Source organism: Candoia aspera, chromosome 5 (assembly GCF_035149785.1).
Source record: "Candoia aspera isolate rCanAsp1 chromosome 5, rCanAsp1.hap2, whole genome shotgun sequence".
Classification (NCBI taxonomy): domain Eukaryota; kingdom Metazoa; phylum Chordata; class Lepidosauria; order Squamata; family Boidae; genus Candoia; species Candoia aspera.
The window spans coordinates 90,901,266-90,921,485 of NC_086157.1; the positions used below are offsets into that span (position 1 = coordinate 90,901,266).

The 20,220-nt window shown below is 36.7% G+C and overlaps 1 protein-coding gene across 2 annotated transcripts in view; it reads left to right on the forward strand.

Annotated features, from left to right (window-relative positions):
• Positions 1 to 253: 253 nt before the first annotated feature.
• Positions 254 to 20,220, forward strand: part of DCLK1 (doublecortin like kinase 1) — a 206,747-nt gene continuing 186,780 nt past the window's right edge. For both annotated transcript variants that reach the window (XM_063305693.1, XM_063305692.1), the window contains exons 1-2: positions 254 to 629; positions 11,398 to 11,744. In XM_063305693.1, the coding sequence (XP_063161763.1) occupies positions 254 to 629; positions 11,398 to 11,744 (723 nt within the window). The remainder of the gene's footprint in view (positions 630 to 11,397; positions 11,745 to 20,220) is intronic.

The following is a 20,220-nucleotide window of genomic DNA, read 5'->3' on the forward strand; positions in this document are numbered from 1 at the left end:
AAAAAGCCAAGGAAAATTGATGTCTTTAACTGATATCTGGAGAAAAAAAAATGACCCTCCACATTTTTTAAATATATAATCTAAAATACCTTACGCTAGCCACTGGTTCTCTTAGCTAGCATTCTTGAAAGAATTGTTTGGTTATAGCAAAGCCCTTGCTATCCAGTTTTAATGAAGCAGCTATTTCATTACAGTTGTATTGATAAGCTTCTCCTTTGTTCTTTTCCCCCCTTTTTCCAGATTAACTCTGAAAATGTCCTTTGGGAGAGATATGGAGCTGGAACACTTTGATGAGCGTGATAAAGCACAGCGGTACAGCCGGGGGTCACGGGTGAATGGTCTTCCTAGCCCGACCCATAGTGCCCATTGTAGTTTCTACCGAACCCGCACTCTACAAACCCTCAGCTCTGAGAAGAAAGCCAAAAAAGTCCGTTTCTATCGCAATGGGGACCGATATTTCAAAGGGATTGTATATGCCATCTCTCCTGATCGCTTTAGATCTTATGAAGCCTTGCTGGCTGATCTGACCCGAACTTTGTCTGATAATGTCAATCTGCCCCAGGGTGTGAGAACCATCTATACTATTGATGGAACAAAGAAGATCACCACCTTAGACCAACTTGTGGAAGGTCAGTTTTTAAGCAAGGGATGCAAGGGAGACTTGCAACAAAATGTTCCCATGTAAATGGTTCATTGTTCTGTTCATGCTCTCCTTTCTGATTCTCCATTTCATTCTTCCTTTTGTCTCAGAACAGTGATCCATCAATATTTTGTGGTTGCTGAGCATCGTACTCCTTTTTGGGTTGCTTTTGATACCCCTCCCTTGAGGGAAGGTTCAACGGACCTAAAGGTTCCTGTTTGCTGATCCTTCCTGCCTGTATATGGGGGGGGAGGGTATTGTTTTAGCCACACTGGTAACAGCATTAATGTGTTTATATCAGATATAAGGGAAATTATGGTATTGTAAAGAGTCTTACATGTACAGCTCCTCTACCCTTTGGGGCCTCATTTTATTCTTTATTGGAGAGAATAGCAGCAAATGAGTCATAGTGCATGGAGTTTTTCATCATAATATGGTATTTATGAACACGTCTGACACTGGCTAAGCTTCCTGTCCCACCTGATTTTCTTTTTCTTCAAAGAAATAAACAAACAGGTAGCAGCCGCACAAGCAAGCTGTGGCCTTCAACATTCATCTGGACACTGTTTGAAAATGAAAAGGTTGTGTAGCTGCAGTTGAATGCTTCATATGGAAAAATGCTCTCTTGCTTAGACAAAAAAAATTAATTTTTGAGGGATTGGGAAACAACTTTACCAGTTTGCCTTCTGGTGAATGACTGCAACCACCATGGCAGTCATTTTGTGAATTTTTGATTCTCCCATGGTAGCTATTTGGGGATAACACCCTGTGTTACTTCCTTCTCTTTTAAACATAAAGGTATTTAATGTTTGAATTCAAATCTCACTGATGACTGGAAACCTCTTATGGACTTTTTTTTTTTTGCATAAAAATGAACATGAGATTTATGGCTTTGATGATTAGACAGGATAGATTATAGAAGGAAGAGTATTATGATGTAACTTTAGAGACAGGTTAAAATAATTGTACTTACAACTACTGTGAAGAATATCGGAAGCCACTTCTTTGTATCTTTTTTCTTTTTTTCTTCAACTTTTTCTTCTTTTCTTGCAGTTTTTTCTTCCTCTTTGCTTTATTTTTATTTTTTCTTCATATTTGTATTAGTTTTTAACTTCTTTTTTTAAAAAAAGTTTCAATAAAAATCATACAAAAAAACTTTGAATTCAGATCCTGGGTTTATGGCAGTTTCTATAACTACATTTAACAAGGAAGCCTCCCCTATTTTGGTTTTATAGATGCTATTAATGGAATTTTCTTCCAACAATAACACAGGAAGCAAGATACATGAAATCAAGAACATATCATGCAGAGGTTAATATATAACATCAATTTCATTTATTTATAAGATTTACAATGCTGCCCCCTCACAATTTGTCACTCTGGGTGATATACAAAGAGAAAATAAATACAATATAAACACCAAAAATAACAAATACAATATAAAAACCAAAAAATGCAAAAAATCAAAACCATACTGAAGATATAATTGAAGCTAGTGACAGAAACTTACATGTGCATCACAGAACAGGCTCATCTACCAATCTGACATAGTGCATGGGAGAAAAGCCAGGTCTTTGGAAGGCTGATACGGCCAGGGCCATCCAAATCTCTGGTAGGAGCTTGTTCCGAATGGCAGGAGCAACCAGAGAGAAGACTTGTGTCCTAGGTCCCATTAGATGGACATTGTTTCAGAATGGGAATTGGGATGACCAGAGACAGGTGGTCCTGCAAGTTACCCAGGCCTCTTCCATGGGAAATTGCCTGTGCAATTTCTAAACTACTTCCATAAAGCAGTTGGGAATAAAGTTTTAAACATTAGCAGGACTTATTTCTAAGTTGATATAAGATTACAGTTTGTCTAGTTGTATATTTTAAAGCGGGGGGAACCTGTGGCTCTAGATGTGTCTAAACCTCAGCTTCCAGCAGCCTTTGTTATTGGTCATGATGATGAGTAATCATGGAGACTGTAATTCATCAACACCTGGAAGGTCATGGGTTCCCTATGTATGTTTTAGAACAACTTCATTGGGTATTTAAATCTGAAATTTCAGTTTAGCAATAGTAGCACGCACTGTACGTGATTCAAATAGTAATTTATATGTTATATGTATTCTTTCTGAATGTTCTTTCTATATGGATTACTATTGCTTCATAGATTTTAATAGCAAAGAATTTTCCAGTTCTTGGTTTCATTAAGCTGTTATGTTTATCTGCCTACTTATGTAATGTTTTTTTAAATATCTCATGGAAAAGTAAAAAAACATGAAATACCTTTATTTCCTCTTGGTATAGTTCTCAGGTTTGGCTGAACCCTTGTAAACAAAACTCTGTTCAAATATTTAATGAATGAACATATTCTTTGGGTATTTCCTGGCCGGTTATCATTCCTGAACAAGTAAATAAACTTCCCAGTGATTTAAAGCTTCTCTTTTCAAGGTTTCACATTTCAAATTCCTTCCACCTCTCTTCCTAAGACTTTGGAAGAGTCACTATCTAGTCACTATCATCCTCATGTTATTCCCAAAACTATTCCAGTTTTGGAATGACCAAAGCAAAATAAAGTGGAACTATTATTTTCTGGAATTTGGAAACAATATTCTTTTTATTTAACCTAAAATTGCATTTGTCCCTTTTCACACCACTACCACATTCAGTTTGTAACCAATTAGTGTTCCAAGATCTTTTGCACAAAAACTATTAGCAAGCTAGATAACCATCTCCCTATACTGCACCTATTTAATTTGTTTCCTAAGTGAAGAGCTTTACATCTGCCTCTGTTAAATTTCATTTAGTTATTTTTAGCCCATTTCTCTTACATATCAAGGATGTTTTAATTTTTATTTGTCTTCTGTTAGTTGCTCCTCACACTTTTGTGTCATCTACACATTTGTTAAGGATTCTCTCTACCTTTTCATCCAATTCATTACAAACATATGGAAGACTAGAGTTTCAAGACTGAAGCTTGGATTCTTCAATTTGATGAACTAATGATGAGTACTTTTAAAACAATTTCTGTAATTATTTGCTAAGTTCTTTTCATATCCTAAGAGGCAATTAATCTGTCTCCAGTATTTCAGTAATGTATTAATCCAGTTTTGCAGGATCTATTATCTAACAATTTCATAGCAAAGCCTGGGTTTCAATAATTAAATTAAAATACAGGTTTGGTGCTGAAAGTGTGTAGGCTAAAGGGAATTTAATAAAACAAGAAATAAAAACCAAGTAATGGGCAACCATTTCCATGAACACTTTATCTGCAGGGGGAAAAACAGTTTAAAATCCTGGTAAGAATAAAAAATTTAATAGAAAACTTGCAAGGGTTAGTCATAGCTGTTAGGTAGAGAAATTCTCTGGTTTTCTAGCACCTGTTAAAAGCAATCTAAATGATACATAGACTTTGGTAGATTGTCAGGTATCAGCTGCTTTTTAGGAATCATGTTTCTACTTCATTTTTGCAGTTAACTAGGAGTATATATCAGAATCTAGGCCTCATCCAGATGTCCTGCTAGATTAACTCTCAGTTCCAGCTTCAGAAACTACTAACCTCATAATACAGTCAAGAGCAGGGAAAGCACCATTGGAGATTTCATACCTTTTGAGCTGCTAAAAAACTAATATTAAATGGTGGGCTTCCATCTTTTCTAGTCCCTTTTGAACATATAGATCTTATGACTAATCTTAAGAGTTGAACAAGTAATTATTATTCCACTCTTTAGAAGAAGGAACAAAGCTGACCTACTAGCTATACACCAAATAAGTTACTAAGTATTATTAGTAAGCCCTGTGCAAGACCTGGAAATTATTAGATTGGTTTGACAGAAAGAGCCTTCTAGTGAGCAACAAGAGGATATTAGGGTCAGGCAATTCTGGACCAGGTTTATTGTGCAGAACCTTGATAAAAATGATATCGTGCGTAACATGAAGCTTTGTCTGTCTATAGCAGCCTTTCTCAACCTTTGACCCTGGAAGAACCCTTGAAATACTTTTCAGGCCTCAGGGAACCCCTGCAGATTCAGCCTCAAATATAGGCCAGAAGTTACAAAATTATATTTGTTTCATGTGTAGGCCTGTAGATATGCATTAACAGTGTTCTTAAACTGAAAATAAAGAATGAAACCTCTTGAATGTGAAGTTGCCCAAATTTGAAATTCATTTTTATTTATTTATATATCAAATTTATTCCCTGCCCATCTCACTCAGAGAGTGATTCTGGGTGGTTTATATAAAATAGGAATAAAACATTAATTAAAAGAAAATGGTACAATAAAAACAGTCATCTTAATAAATAAATAATATGTTCCAAGAGATAACTGGTAAGAACTTCTTAATTTCTGGGGAGCATCTTTTGGGTGCCAACCCCCCGAGGGTTGGCTACCCCTCTTCACCCTCCATGCAAGATGGCAGAGCCAGGTCTTTACTCCTTTCTGGAAGGCCGGGAGAGTGGGGGCCTGTCTCACCTCTGGGGGAAGAGTATTCTATAGGGCAGGGACAGCAGAGAAGGCCCTCTTCCTGGAACCTGCCAGATGACATACTTTTGGCGACAGGACCTGCAACCTGCCCTCTCTGCCTGACTGGGTGGAACAGGTCAATGTAATGGGGATGAGTTGGTCCCCACAGGTAACCTGGACCCATGCCATGTAGGGCTTTAAAGGTAATAACCAACACCTTGAATTGGACCCGGAAGCAGACTGGCACCCAATGCAGCTCCCGCAGCAAAGGTGTTACATGTGCCACTCTTCGGGCACCCAAAATTGCTTGTGCGGCCCCATTTTGAACCAGTTGTAGCTTCCAAATACTCTTCAAATATAATTAATTCTTCAAGAAATATTTTTTTAAATAAATTGTGATCTTGCAGGGAACCCCTAGTGACCTCTCACAGAAACCTAGGGTTCCAGGGAACCATGGTTGAGAAACCCTGGTCTATAGGCTTTGAATCCACCTTTGATTTGATTTCTAGAGACAGACTACAAGAGAAATTTGAACGACTCTCTCTCTATGGGTGTTTGCTGTTGCTTATATTCAACAGTTAAATACAATTCTGATATGCCATTAAATCATTTTTGCCTCCTTGTACTAACAATTCAAGTTCATCTTTATTTCCCATACTCCAAGCATTATGATGGTTTGAAACCGAAGCCAATGAACTTTCTGATTTTTCACCAAGTGGTTCAACAGGTGAACCACTTTATTACAACAATATTTTCACTTTCATCCTGTGTGCCGTCCTTTATCTGAGGTCCATACTTCAGGATTCTTGTCACCAACCCCATAAATTCAGTTTAAAGCCCTTCTGATCAACCTCACCATGCTTAGTGAATGCCAAACACACTTTTACCAGAAGTCTACCATCCCTGAAATTCAGACCTTGGTTCCAGAAACCAAGTATCTCCTGTCTACATCATTTCTGAAGCCAATCAGTCATCTGTAGTATTATTTCTTTACTCTGCAGCACTATTTTATGGATTGGAAGGATAAATAAAAACATCAAGATTCTAGAACTTCCTAGATTTTCAAATGAGATGTGTTACAGCTTTTGTCAGCAGTATCATTAGTTCCCATAGGTATTAGCAGGAGGGGGTAATTATCAATGGAATTAATAGGTCTTGGAAATAGTTTTGTTACATCCTTGATCCATGTTTGGGTCAGCCAGTAGTCTGAATGAGCTGGTAGGTCTGGCTAATATGCATTTGTTTCTGTTCACTATAATAGAGAGTCATCACCTCCTGTGATTTCCTTTTGCCTTCTTGAAAGCAGGTGGTGTATCCTCTTGTATCCTGTTCAGATACAGATACAGATACCGTATGTTCATGATCTGTCATCCTCTGTTTAAGCAGGCAAGAGTTTATTTTTTCTTGTTTATTCTCAGATTAGCTAAGTACACGTTGCTTACTTTGAGGAAAAAAATGGTTAAGCACTCACCCCCTTATCTGCACTGGTAGACTGCAATTATTCTTCCCTGCTTGCTTATGTTGTGAGCTTGCTCCTTGGATACTGGCTTCCTTATATTTCTCCTATTTTTAGGAAGCAATCATTCAGGTTACTCATAGATCAGTGTCACTCAGGACACACCCTTTTTTGTCAGTAACTTTTAGGAGATGACCTTTTGTCCCCAGTCACTAAGAACACGGGCTTTTGAGTCACTTCTCTCTTTTGCTTGTCCCTTGTTTCTGCCAAAGTTCTCTTAGCTTTCTCAGTGTTGATCTTTTAAATATGCAAAGAAGAAGTGAATGAAGAGTTAATGCTTCATATCAATTAAATCTACTGCAATTTAAAGAACAGTTTCTGCTGAACTGGAAATCTATTCAAAGGTTATTTATTTTATATATATTCAAGCTCTCCTTCAGTGAGTTTTTGGCTGTTAAAATATAATACCCATTGTATAATATTTGTAGCTTGCATGAAGGGAACATGCAAATATATATATATATATATATATACATATATACATATATACATATATACATATATACATATATAAATATATATATATATATATGCCTTTTGTGTTTATGTTATTAGTAAATAGAAAATAATGTTCTTATAAAATAAGACATTTATTTGCAACTAATTAATAATTATTAACTGTTTCCTAAATCTTTATTTTTGTCAATGTCTATCTTCAATTGAATACTTATTTGTTTGGGATTTTTACTTAGATGATGGTGGGTTTTTTAATTGAACACTGAGTTTATCTTTTTTTGTTTTGAACTTTTATAAAGACAAATCAACTATGTAATTGCTCATATTATACCAGGCACACACTACAGAATCATATAGTTGAAATAAGATATTTAGATCACTAAGTCCAACTGCTTGCTTAGTTTTTTTTTTTTTTTAATCCGTTCAATCACGTCTGATTCTTGGAGACTGCCTTGACAAGTCCCTGCAGTTTTCTTTGCAAGATTTGGAAGTAGTTTGCCATTGCCTCCTTCCTAGGGCTGAGAGAAAGTGACTGGCCCAAGGTCACCCAGTTGCTTTGTGCAGAAGGTGGGACTAGAACTCATGGTCTCCCAGTTTCTAGCCTGTGCCTTAATCACCACACCAAACTGGCTTGCCTGCTTAGTACAGGTCTTCACATTTAAGCATTCCTGGTACATAATTTATCTAGGCTCTACCTAAACACAGCCAGAGAATGGCAACTGGCCACCTCTTTGGTAATCAGTTTTACTGCTAACTTTTTTTACTGTTACAAAGTTTTTTCTAATATTCAGTCTGAATATTCATTCCTGTAGCTTTATCCTTTATCTGAAAGGATAAAGAATGTGTGCCTGCCTTCTTCTTTTTGACAGCGTTTCATATATTTTCATATATTCCCCTTGAATTGTCTTTTTTTCCTCCAAATAATTTTATTATATTCCTTCTCTGAGTTTTAAAAAATATCTTTTAACCCCTTCAGAAAGAGTCCCAGAGCTAATCTTCTGTTCATCTGTGTTTCAAGCCAAAAATCTTCCAGAACTTCAGCAGATTTCTTTTGTATATCCAATAAGTAAAGTTTATCCTTTTGTTTCTTCTAATAATGTCCTTCAAAACCTTAATAGAGCTCTTTTGTATATTTAATTTTTAAAAATTATCCAAGTCAGTTTCTTGATTCAGTATTTGTACATCTCCTTTTGGGAATAGGCCATTCCAATTGTGTGCCTATATCTTTCTCCATATCTTTCTCCTTACTTGTTAGATTTAAGTCCTCCTTCAAAGTAGTTTCAAAATCATCCATTGCAACTTGTTCTTGCTCTGTAATTCCATTATAACATGCTCTGTCAATTTTGTCAAGCAATTTATCTATTTTGTCAAAGAATCTGGCAGATAAATTTTCCCAGGTTTGTATTACATATACATTATTATTTTCTTTATCCTCTAGCTCTCTCTAGTGTCCAACCTTCGAAGTCCCCTTATCATGAAAAAGCTCAAAGCAATTCCCTTTTCCCAAGGGAAAATTTCTTCTAATTAATTCAAAGCTCTTTGTGGGCATTTAAAATTATAAATCCAAATCCATATGAGCCCTTAATCCATTGTTAATCTTTTTAAAGTCCATATTCTGAGCACCCTTTTGCTGTTTAATCAAAAAAGTAATATTTTTCAAAAGCTTTTAAAAATTGCATTTAAAAGTTCTTTCTCTAAGGAAAAGGTGACTCACCTACCAAATAAAGTATAACTTGCCTTTCTGAAGGGTCTTAATCCTTTTAAGGTAGTAGAAGAAAAAAAATCCAAAGTGATTAAGAAGTGAGGCTCAGTTGAGTTTATTGTCCTTTAAATGGCTACATTAACAACTGTGAGCAAATATGGTTTCTTGACTCCCAGCCACTTGACCTATAGGCAAACAGCAAAACAATGATTCCTACAATTTACTCACGAGGAGTGGTTGTGCAGAGTCACATGGGCTATCTCAAAGATTTCTCAATCTGGAGAGCATTTCAGCAGGGATCCTGCATCCCACGCTGATCTTTGTAGTAACGCTGTCCTGCTGCGAAAAGGAACATTCAGCTTACCATGGTTCTCAACTGGAAGTGAACATTGAGTTTATCTTGACTGAAAGTGGAAAATCCACATGCTGCAAATTCTAATACATGCACTTTGCTCCTAGGTGCTATTCAGAGGTTGACTCTAAAGGCCTACAAGACTTGGCATTTGGGACGCCCAAGGGGGCTTCTTTCATGCCCCTGTTATTTTCCCATGAAAGTGGTACCTATTTACCTACTTCCATTTGCATGCCTTTGAACTGCTAGGTTAGCATAGTTAGCATAGTTAGGATTGGAGAAAAAAATCAGTATGCCTCTTAGTTTGGTATTACATTTTCATCTATATTTCCCAGGGTTTCTCAAACTTTGCAGTACCAAAACTGCTCACTCTGAGCTTGTGCAGGCAAATGAAGAGGAAAACCTAGATCAAGTTGTGACCTCTGATCAGGTTTAAAAAAAAAATCTGATTCTGTACCATCACCCCAATTGCTGGTGATCCATGTTTGAATACCATTAAATTAAGGGAATAGCAATACTATGAACACATGTAATTGACAAGCAATGGAATAAACTATCCTTCCTATTCCTAAAATGTGCAATCACCCAAGGAAGACCCTCCCCAGCTGCCTTTTATCCAAGGTTTACATGAGAGTTGGGAGGAGGTAATTACGTTTGCTTTAAAACCAATGACTGCTTCCTTCTGCAGCTGACCCATCATGTACTGTCAGAGAATCCTAAGTCAAATTCTAATGCGGCTTTCAGCCTAATTTCGCACACAAGGGCAAGAGATAGCTATTACCTCTGTAAAGTATTATCTGGCCATTCCCTGCAGCTTAGTGTCTGGGCAAGAGAGAAAGTGCCAGAAAAAAGGGTATAAGGAAGAATGGATGCTTTCACCCACTTTTGTCTGAGGCTCGTGGCAAGGTTGTTTCAGCTCTAGCTACCATGCAGCTTCAACCCCAGGAGAATGTAGTCATCAAAGAAATCCATGTTGCCAGCTCCTGAATTAGGGCAATTGTTGGATTTTAGGAATCCACAGTAATTTAGCCATTAGTGGCTACCCAGCAGAAAGAATCTATTATTTCAGAATACATTTACATTCCTTTTCTAGTGGCTGCTGTTTGGTCACTTGAGCACCAAGAATGAAAGCAAATATTAAAAGTAAACCTTTCTTTCAGAGACCTTGTGTAGTGTTGAAAAGAAGCCTAAATTTGGCCATTCTATTTGTCAGTATGTCTAGTAATAGCAAACAATTTCATTTAGTGGGATAAAGTAAGATGTTCACTATCTTGCAGTTTAATTGCTTTGGAGAGCACCACAGTATATCAATACCACATCATTTAGGAAACATTTTCTGCCAAAAAAAACAAATGATAGCACTTAAACATCAATGAAGTTTGGAAGAGTATACAAAGAAAGAACACTTTCGTGGTTTCTAACCTTGTGGTTGGTACTAAAAATATTACATGGCAATGTAGATTAAAGAGAATATGTCTTGTTTGATCATTTGCAAATTATTACTGTGCCTTGTCACCTGGCCCTTAAGATGTACTACTGCATATTTCTTCCAGAACAAACTGCTTTAAAAAGAAATGCTTTTTCCTTTGCTTCAGATTCCATTGCATAAATAGAGCTGCTAAATGTCTGTTTCCTTGAAAATGTGCTGGGGCTAAAACTTTCTTTCCATTGAAGGATGTGTCTCCTAAACAGATTAATTTTCTTTGTCAGATGTAGGTAACTCTACAACAGAAATTGGAAGAAATAACAGTGGCTCCACTCCTTTTGCCTATTCGCCTCCAATCACACAAATGTTAGAAATGTTAGAAAATAATTTTCCAGAACTGCATATTTTTTTTATTATCGCTAAAGTCATTTCAGGAACTTCCTCCCACGAATAGTGAGATTCCATGGCTTTTGATTATGTGTGATGTCTGCATTTTCTTTTTAAAAATGTCCAAGTTTTCTAGAATATGACTGGGTTAATGCAATATACAGTACTAACCATTAGGTGGTCTATTGGATTTTGGCTTAACTGTTGTATGAATATGACAACCATGATTTATTCAATAAATGTGATTAGGTAATGTGATTAAGTATAGCTCAGGGTAGTATGCAAGCCAGACTGTTTTTTTTTTCCTTCCAAATCTGGTAACTAAAGACCTTGGAATGGTAGCATGTCTTCACTGTCATTGAAGAGAATCTTTAGGAAGTGACTTGGATGGTTGTGGAAAGAACTGTATATGGCCAAGTTAATGACTTGTAATTCTTTCTACCCATCCACCCCTTTTTCTCTCTTTTTAGGAGAGAGCTATGTGTGTGGTTCAATAGAGCCTTTTAAGAAGCTGGAGTACACAAAGAATGTAAATCCTAATTGGTCAGTAAATGTCAAGACCACCTCAACTTCCCGCACAGTGCCCTCTCTAGCCACGGCCAAAGGAAGCCCTTCAGATACAAAGGAGAACAAGGATTTCATTAGACCTAAACTGGTCACAATCATCAGGAGTGGTGTGAAGCCACGCAAAGCAGTTCGGATTCTGCTTAACAAGAAAACAGCACATTCGTTTGAGCAGGTTCTCACTGATATTACTGATGCCATCAAACTTGATTCAGGAGTAGTTAAGCGTCTTTACACACTGGATGGGAAACAGGTAAGAGAATTCTTTAAGCTATCAAGTAAAATATTACATAAAAATGTAGATTTTGGGATAACTTGGATATAAGCGAATACTTCTTGGGCCAAATGCCTGGTAATGTAAAAAAACATCATAACAGAGCCATGTAGAGAGAACCACTAAAATTAAGAGCATAAATTTTAAGCTTATAGAAAAGGTATACATTTAAAGAAAGCGTTCTTGAGGCTGATGCTTGCATGAAAGAAAGTAACGCCTGAATTACTTAAATCGTTCTACAGCTAAGAGCCTACCGTGTGCTCTTCTCCATTTGTGGAGAGAAAATAAGTGCGAACCTGAACTGTAAATGTCAGGGACAGAAGAATTTAAGTGAGTGTTGAAGGAAGCGATGAAAGCCCTAAGGGTACCAGTTTGTCCAGTAGGAGACATGCTGTATAGAAGCATGCAAAGTAAGTCTTAGTCAAGGAAAGGAGATTGAAGTGCAGTCTCTCTCTGCCAGCTCTGAATCTATTGCCCCTGTTGGTCCATAGGTTTATAAGTATCGAAAGGCAGTTCATGCAAAGTTTTATTCAACCTGAACTCTTGGAACAACAGTGAGGTCTAAATCTAACAGAATGTTGTTATTAATAATAATAGTTTACAGTAGTAATTGAAAGTAGTTAATTTTTTGTCCTTAACTAAGGGAAAATAGGGTTTGTAGCTACAGGACAGTAGACTTAATTTCTTCTAAGGAAATGTGTTGAGATCAAAGTCAAGACCACAGCTTATTTTTCAAAACTTTTCAAAACTTTGTGCCTGCTTGACATTTATCATGAGGCATGCTTGCCTTACATCTTTATTAAGTCCTGCTGAAGTAATAGGCTCTGCTGCTTAATCTTGGCAGGCAAAGGAATGGGAGAAAGTTCCATCTCTTTGTCTTGAACAGACACTGCTGTGTCTGGTGGGTAAACAAAGGCACTTATCAAGCAGAATCTTCAGACAGTGATTCTTTCCTTAGCAGCAGTAACTTCTCTCTTACTTATAGTCAGGTTAAGAGACAGATGACAACAAAACCTGTAGGCTAAATACTTTCATCTCAGTAGATAAATTTTACCATACACTTTGAAATTTGAATTTCAAATTTGAAATAAATGTTCAAATAAGTATTCCTCTTTGTTAAAATACTGGCTTCTAAGATTTAATGTGGACTTTCAATGGGAATGGGGTCATGAAGTTCAAAAATGGTAGACAAGAACAAGAAGCAGAATTCATCATAATCCCATAGACCATGCTGGTGTCCTGGCCTCCATAATTCTTTGTTTATAGAGAATTTGTTTTTTCTATTAAGTGCTACAGCTTGGAAGTATTGCCTTTGAGGCTTTAGGGCATAATGATATCAAGATATTCCATCAAGCAAATGGAAAATCAAACCTCAGTTTGAACAGTTTTAATTGTCTTTTCAACTTGGGTTAAGCAGTCATTTTTCTTAAAGCTGACAGACTGGAAGGACCCAGAGGCCAATAATGGAGTAGTAAGTCATGCTTTTGATTAAAAGAGGAGATGGCATAATTGATCAATTTACAGACACATCTGGCTAAAGTTTCAACCAGAAATAACAGACCAGGCTTCATTCAGATTATATATGTAAACTGCTTTGCAAATGTACCCACAAAGAGCTTGTTTTTTTAAACTGTGAATAGTTCAAGATAGTGGACTGCCCCTTAGGACAAAACTGTCAAGGTAGCACATAGTTCAAGATGAAGGGAAAACAACAAACTCTATAGCCTAGTAAAATCTAGCAAAGCTCTAGGGGGATGAACTATATGTTAACTCAGTTGCATATACCTGACATTTTTAGAAACCCAGATACTGTGAGTTCTAGTTCCGCCTTAGGCATGAAAACCAGCTGGGTGACTTTGGGCCAGTCACTTTCTCTCAGCCCTAGGAAGGAGGCAATGGCAAACCACTTGTGAAAATCTGGCCAAGAAAAACTGCAGGGATTGTCCAGGCAGATGCCAGGGGTCAAAACTGATTTGAAGGCACACACCCATATACACACACAGAAATCTAGTTCTAGTTCTGTCTTAGGCATGAAAGCTGGCTGGGTGGCCTTGGGCCAGTCCCTGTCTCTCAGTCCTCACAGGTTGTTGTTGTGGGGAAAATAGGAGGAGGAAGGAGTATTTGGTATGTTCACTGCCTTGAGTTATTTATAAAAATAATAAAGGGGGGAAATAAAATAAAATAAAATAAAATAAATAAATAAGGATTAATTTTTCTGTCGAAATTCCTCAGCTGTTTCATTTCCTGAATCTCCCCAACTACATAAGGGTTTTAAAAACGCACTTTTAAAAGGTGCATCTTCCAGATGAAGTCTTTTCCTTTTACTAAGCATTGTGGGAGTGGTGTGTGTTACAGAGAAAGAGAGGTTTCAGAAATGCGGTGGTTATGGGGAAAATGCAAAGCTACCCTGTGTGCTGAGTTGCTTTTCTGCAGTAGGGTGAAAAAAGGTCAGCAGCATGCATGAATCATGAATAAAGCATTTTATAAAAATACCATTATTGGCAAAATGTGTCCTTTATTGAGCAGGGCGTTCTGTTATACAACATAGTATACTAAAAAGCTTCTTCCCTATGAACTTCAGATAAGTGAGATGACCTGGAGGAAAGGCACTTGTTCCCTGTAGTGCTTTTCTATGTTCATAAAGGTTCAAAATTATATCTATCTAAATTGAAAGATGGGTTATAAATTCCCTATTATATAAAATGTGATTCTTCCAATAATTAGGTCCTAGATAATTTATGGCTTTATAGGTAACAAGAGTTTTGCATTGTGTTTAAACAATCTGGCAAGCTATTGTGGAGTATTGTTGTCATCATCCCCAATTCACATAGTACATGTGAACATAATCATGGATCATGTTTTAGTGAGAAACATACAGAACTCACCAGGTTGAGAAAGTTAATTTAGGTGGTTCCAGGTGGCACAATATATAGGTGCTAAGTTATGAACTAAAATCTCCAAAACAGCACTATAGACAGCTTTGCTGGCTAGGGAATTCTGGGAGTTAACATCTACACATCTTAAAGTTGCCAATGTTGAGAAACACTGGTCTAGAGATTAGACCCAACTTGTCCAAATGTCTTGATGTAAACCGTGTCAGTTATAAAGAAAAGATTTTATAATGAAAGGTGCAAATCAGTTTGAAAAGACACTAGTTTATGAAGCTGAGGTACAGAATTGCATATCTTTTCTCTATGCTTACAGCTCATATATTGAGTGTTCCTATGCGATGTTATATGGAGTTGGTAAGCATTCAAGGAAATTGTAAGGTGTGTGTAACCTATTGGTCTCCTTTTCGGGAGAGATGGGCGGTGATAGAAATTTGAAAAATAAATAAATAAATCCTCAACATTAGAAATATTAATTTCATTGTTAAATAGATAAGTTACATCTGAATTATATCTCATTGCTGTTTAACACATTGGCCAAATATTAAGCACAGAACGGGACAGAGTAAGTGCAAGATGCCTTCCTTCCTTCTTGTTTTTTTTCTAAGACTGCTCTTTATCAGGTCAGTATTTTGAACTGTTTTGGGGAAGGACCAAACATAAAGCAGGTCCCTTGAGTGCAAAAGATCCCAAGCCTTTGGCATTACAAGTTGAAAGGATAATTCTGTAGAACCCTGGAGATCTAATGCCAGTTAGGAGAGATTGTACTGGCCTAGATGGACAAGCATTCTGACTTAGTGAAAAGCAGCAATAAGATTCCTATGTCATTATTGGAAACCAAATCTGATGCAAATTTCTTCTGATAAAACAGCACATTTGTTGGAAAAGAATAAATAAATAAATAGATAAAGAGAGGCAATGTTTTAAAGCTAAAGCCACATTTTATATATTTTTAAAAAATTTAACTTCCAACGGCATCAGCAGCAACCATGGTGTCAATGTGGTGATGTTACTGAGAGGGGAGAGACTCAACATCTTGGTCTTAGAGGTAGGTGAGATTAAAAAAAAGTATGTTAAGTGTAGAAGAAGTTTAATACATTTATTTTACTTTATATTTTCTTAAGAATAAGAAAAATTGCATTATTAAGCTTTGGTGGCACAATTTTGGTGGAAGGATCCAAAGGCTACAAAAAGAGTCTGTGACCTGAAAATAGCCCATGGGTTTCAGGTTGCCTTACCTCTGCTGTAAATAGTAATAGGAAAATATCTTTTTTTCTATTTCTTACATTCTATTAGGGCTGGTGTGTATATATGTATCATACAAATGTCATTTGACCTGCACATGGTGGTTCTTTCCATACCACTAATGGATGACAAGCAGCAAGTTGGATGGATTCAATTACAGTGGTGATGGTTGCACTGCTGGAAGACTAAAGAACCAGGTTGGGGACAGATCCTCCTGGAGAATATCTATGTGGTTGCTAAGAGTTGACACCAACTTGATGGCACATAATCAGTGCTACGTACAACAGATAATGGGTCATATGAAAAATTCATGGGAATATGTGGGATTGGTGGAGAGATGTGTCAACACTGAGGTAACATTTGAATGGAGCCTTTACAATGAAGAAAAGCCCACTTGGTAAGCCAAATGAAATGTTTAGGCTCAAGACTTCAGACCATGATTATATCTACCATGATGAACCATGCCCTGTAATTAATAAGATGGGGGGTGAGAATCTTCAATAAAGCTGAACCTAACTGCAGAAAGAATGACAGATTAAGGCTGTATTTGGCTTTGACAAAGGTATGTAAATGGTTGCACTGCAATGGTCATAGACAATGTTGTTACAGCCAAAATACAGTTCCATTAATGCTATCAAAACTCAAGGAAACCTTGTCACTCTCTCTTTTAACACAGATTTACGTAAGTGCAGTCAGAAAGAAATAAGTCCTATTGAATTCAGTGGTACTCATATGTAAGAATACTTAAGTTGTGAATAAGGATAAATTCCTCATTTCCCCCAAATAATCAAATCCAAGTTGCACTGTCACATAGCATCTCAAAATGCAGATCAAAATAAATTCACTGATTCATTCTGAATAGTCCCTGGTGTCCCAATAAACAGAAATGCCTGCAAAAAGCTGAACAATACTGAAGTGTCCTACATATGTAGAACAAAAAATGGCATATGTACAAAAGGACATTCTAGCAGTTCACAGATGAAATGGAGAAGGACGGCAATATGAAGAATACAGTATATCCAACATGGAAAGCATTACAGGCTGGATCAGCAGCATAGTGGACAGATCAGGCCCATAAATCAGAGGTTCTCCATTTCTGCAGTATATCAAAAACAAGAAGAAACACAGCTAACGTTTACTTGTTCTTTTCTGATCTTCAAAAGATTAAAATTCCTCTACTTCCAGTGTGCATATAAGGATTACTGTAGACTTCCAACACTACTACAGGCCTGCTCTGTTGCTGAAAATAAGCAAGATGTGCTCAGAGTCTTTATAATTTTGTTGCAGTCTCTTAGAGGTTTTTAGAGAAATGTCTAACTTCCGTTTGATTTAAAGAAAAAAGTAGATCACTTCTCAATCATTTCCCCGCAAAAAAACCTAGTATGTAAAGTTATTTTGTGCAAGACTGTTAATCACCTTTGGAAAAGTTGTATTTCATTTTGGCTATACAAGTCCCCTTACTAAAAAAAATTAGTTAAAAGACATTTAAAGAAAATGTAGGAAAACAGAAGATGAACAGATTTTTTTTTTTTTTAAAGTAGCCATTGATACAAGGATCTTGTTTAGTTGGTAGAAATGTGGCTAAGCAAGAAAAGTTATGCATGCATTTTGCAATACTGAGAATGTGATGGGAATGATCCTATTTCTAAAGACCAGCATCTTTGTAAGTTAGAATTTGAACTAGGGGCTCATTTGTCAATTTCCAGGCCCGTTATAGGTTGAAATAAATAGTATCCCCTTTAATTTACTTAGAAATGAGATGTCAGCCAGTGTGCCTCCTTCAGAATAGGCACTGAGTCCTTGAAAATGTGAAAAGAAGCATTTTGCACCATTTTAATTTCCAAACTTTATTTGAAAGAGATGCATACTGAGATCATTGTGAAAATCACTAAGACAAAAATGACGATTGCTAGTTGAGTGCACATGTGGGTAAATCTGATGCGACAGCCTGCTATACCTGCAGCTTTATGTTCAAGAGCAATTCAGAATTTAGCAATAACTTCAGATAGTGAAGGAGAATAAATCCTGTACAGAAGAGAGATGATTTCATCCAGCTTGTTGTACAAAATGGGTTATCATTCACTTCAGCTGTTATTTCCATGTTTTTCAGATATATTTCTTAGCATCCTTTTTCTTCTGTTAAAATGCTGGAAAACTTCTAGTGGGATCCAGAAAACTATCTACAGGAAGGAATACATTTAAAAATATTGCTTGAAATGCGCAGTCAGCTCTGAAGCTTGAAAATTCAAATGTATGTGATTTGTGCTTCCTTGGAGATTTATATTCTCAGAGTCAGCATGGCTTGGACATGGTTGTTGAAAGCAATCTGACATGGTAATTACTAAGAGATGGAGTCAATTAAAAGGCAGTTTTACTTTGTCAGCTTGATACTGCTGCTTTTACTAACTTGATGAAAAGTTTGAACTTTAATGTGCTCTAGGAATGCCTTACCAGTTTTGTGGTGGTTTGGCTTCATCTCTGATGTTTCCATGAAAAAGCAGTACAATTACTTTGTTTATCCTGCCAAAGCATTTATTGAGATGATTGTAGACCAAATGGCTACAGTAAAATATGCAAATTTTAAAAGGTGAATGTAGCTTGGTTCACATTAATGGGCCCATGGTTTTTAAGACACAAGGGGCAATAGTTATGCTTCATTTAGCATTAGTCATGCTTTTTCTGGATAGCGTGTCCAGTCCAGGGTGCTGAATTTTAAGGAGGAGGTTGACTTTTTATGGTAATCCAATGGCTTGAATCCATGATTGGTTTTCTGCAAATTTATCTTTGATTCGCTCTTCCTCCTGAACATTCTGGAAGGTTCTTTAAATCTCTAACAGATTTTCAGGTACTGGGAAAGTAGGCAAAAATATTCCCAATTTCATTGATGAAAGGTTCTGTGAACAGTGTTTATTTTTGATGTTAATACCTATCTTATAATGCAGACTGAGCTGTAATAAAGGCTATCCTTTGGTAGTGAAAGTTGTTGCTGCTATTGCAGCTACTAGTACTAACAGTACTTATAGATCACTCCAGTCCACATGATTCTGAGCAGTATACATGAGCTACCCAATACAGAATGAATACTTCTAACCTTAAAAAATCAACAACTCCAAATATTCAGAGGGATTATGCTTTCAACTTAGAATATCCATATAAAGGTTAAGATAACCCCCACCCACTGTTTCAGCAGCACCAACATATTTTCAATTATATTTCTTCAGATGAGGGGATTATTGAAAGTTCTTCAAGGCTTAAGAAGTTCTTAAGTACAAAATTGGAGCTGTAGGAATGTCCTGCCGTGTTCATTTGTAGTGACAGAGATAAATGAGAAGACATGTAGCAAAGTACATGCTATGCCCATATATATATGTTTGTTAGTGGTTTGAGCAATAGTATTTAAGTACTGGCTGCTTCACAAAATGCTATTATTTATCATTTATTGAACATACCACAGTTGACTGACTTCAAATACATAAAGCATAATATGTGTTATACCTGTTGAAGTCCCCTATTTGTACACTTGCAGCAACAGAGCTCAGCGAAGCTTGACATAATTTTTCCATATGGTATTCAGCTTTTGGCGCATTGGGGAGATAGGTAGATAGGTAGATAGATAGATAGATATTCTAAAAGGAAAACAATGGCTGCAGGCCAAATTACCATAAGATTAATTCTTTTGTTAAAGGCAGCAGTAGTGAGAGGTTTGCTTTTTTTTTTTAACGACATCACTCAGGATGAGGAGGTACTATATAGGGATACCCAACCTGGACTGCAAAAGTCCAGGTGACCCTGTATGGTAGAAAAGAGTTAACATTTTCTATGTTGCTTTGCTTACAATATACTGGTAATCTGGAGTTTTATAACTCATATCTAGAAACCCCAGAAGGAGGCTTCCAAATGCAGAGAGGTCTTCTATTCAGAGGATGAACAACCAGAAATTCCATTAGATATGGTAAAGTCCTTTAAAGCAGTGTTTCTCAATGTCAGCAACTTTAAGATGTGTGGACTTCAGCTGCTGGCTGGGGAATTCTGGCAGTTGAAGTCCATGCATTTAAAACTGCTGAAGTTGCAAAACACTGCTTTAAGGCACATCTAAAGCTGCACTGAATTCCCAGGCAATACTTCAGATATTGGAAGAGGCAAAATATTTTCTGTCTCTGTGTATGTGCAATTTAATATCAGGGAATGTTTATTATAAAACAAAACTTTTAGTAAGTCAAAAATACCTCCTAGAGACCAGCATGATTTTTATTGATGGATGAGAATAATTTTATTGCATGAAATACAAAAGAGGTTAGAAGGTGTGCATGTGCGGTTTTCTC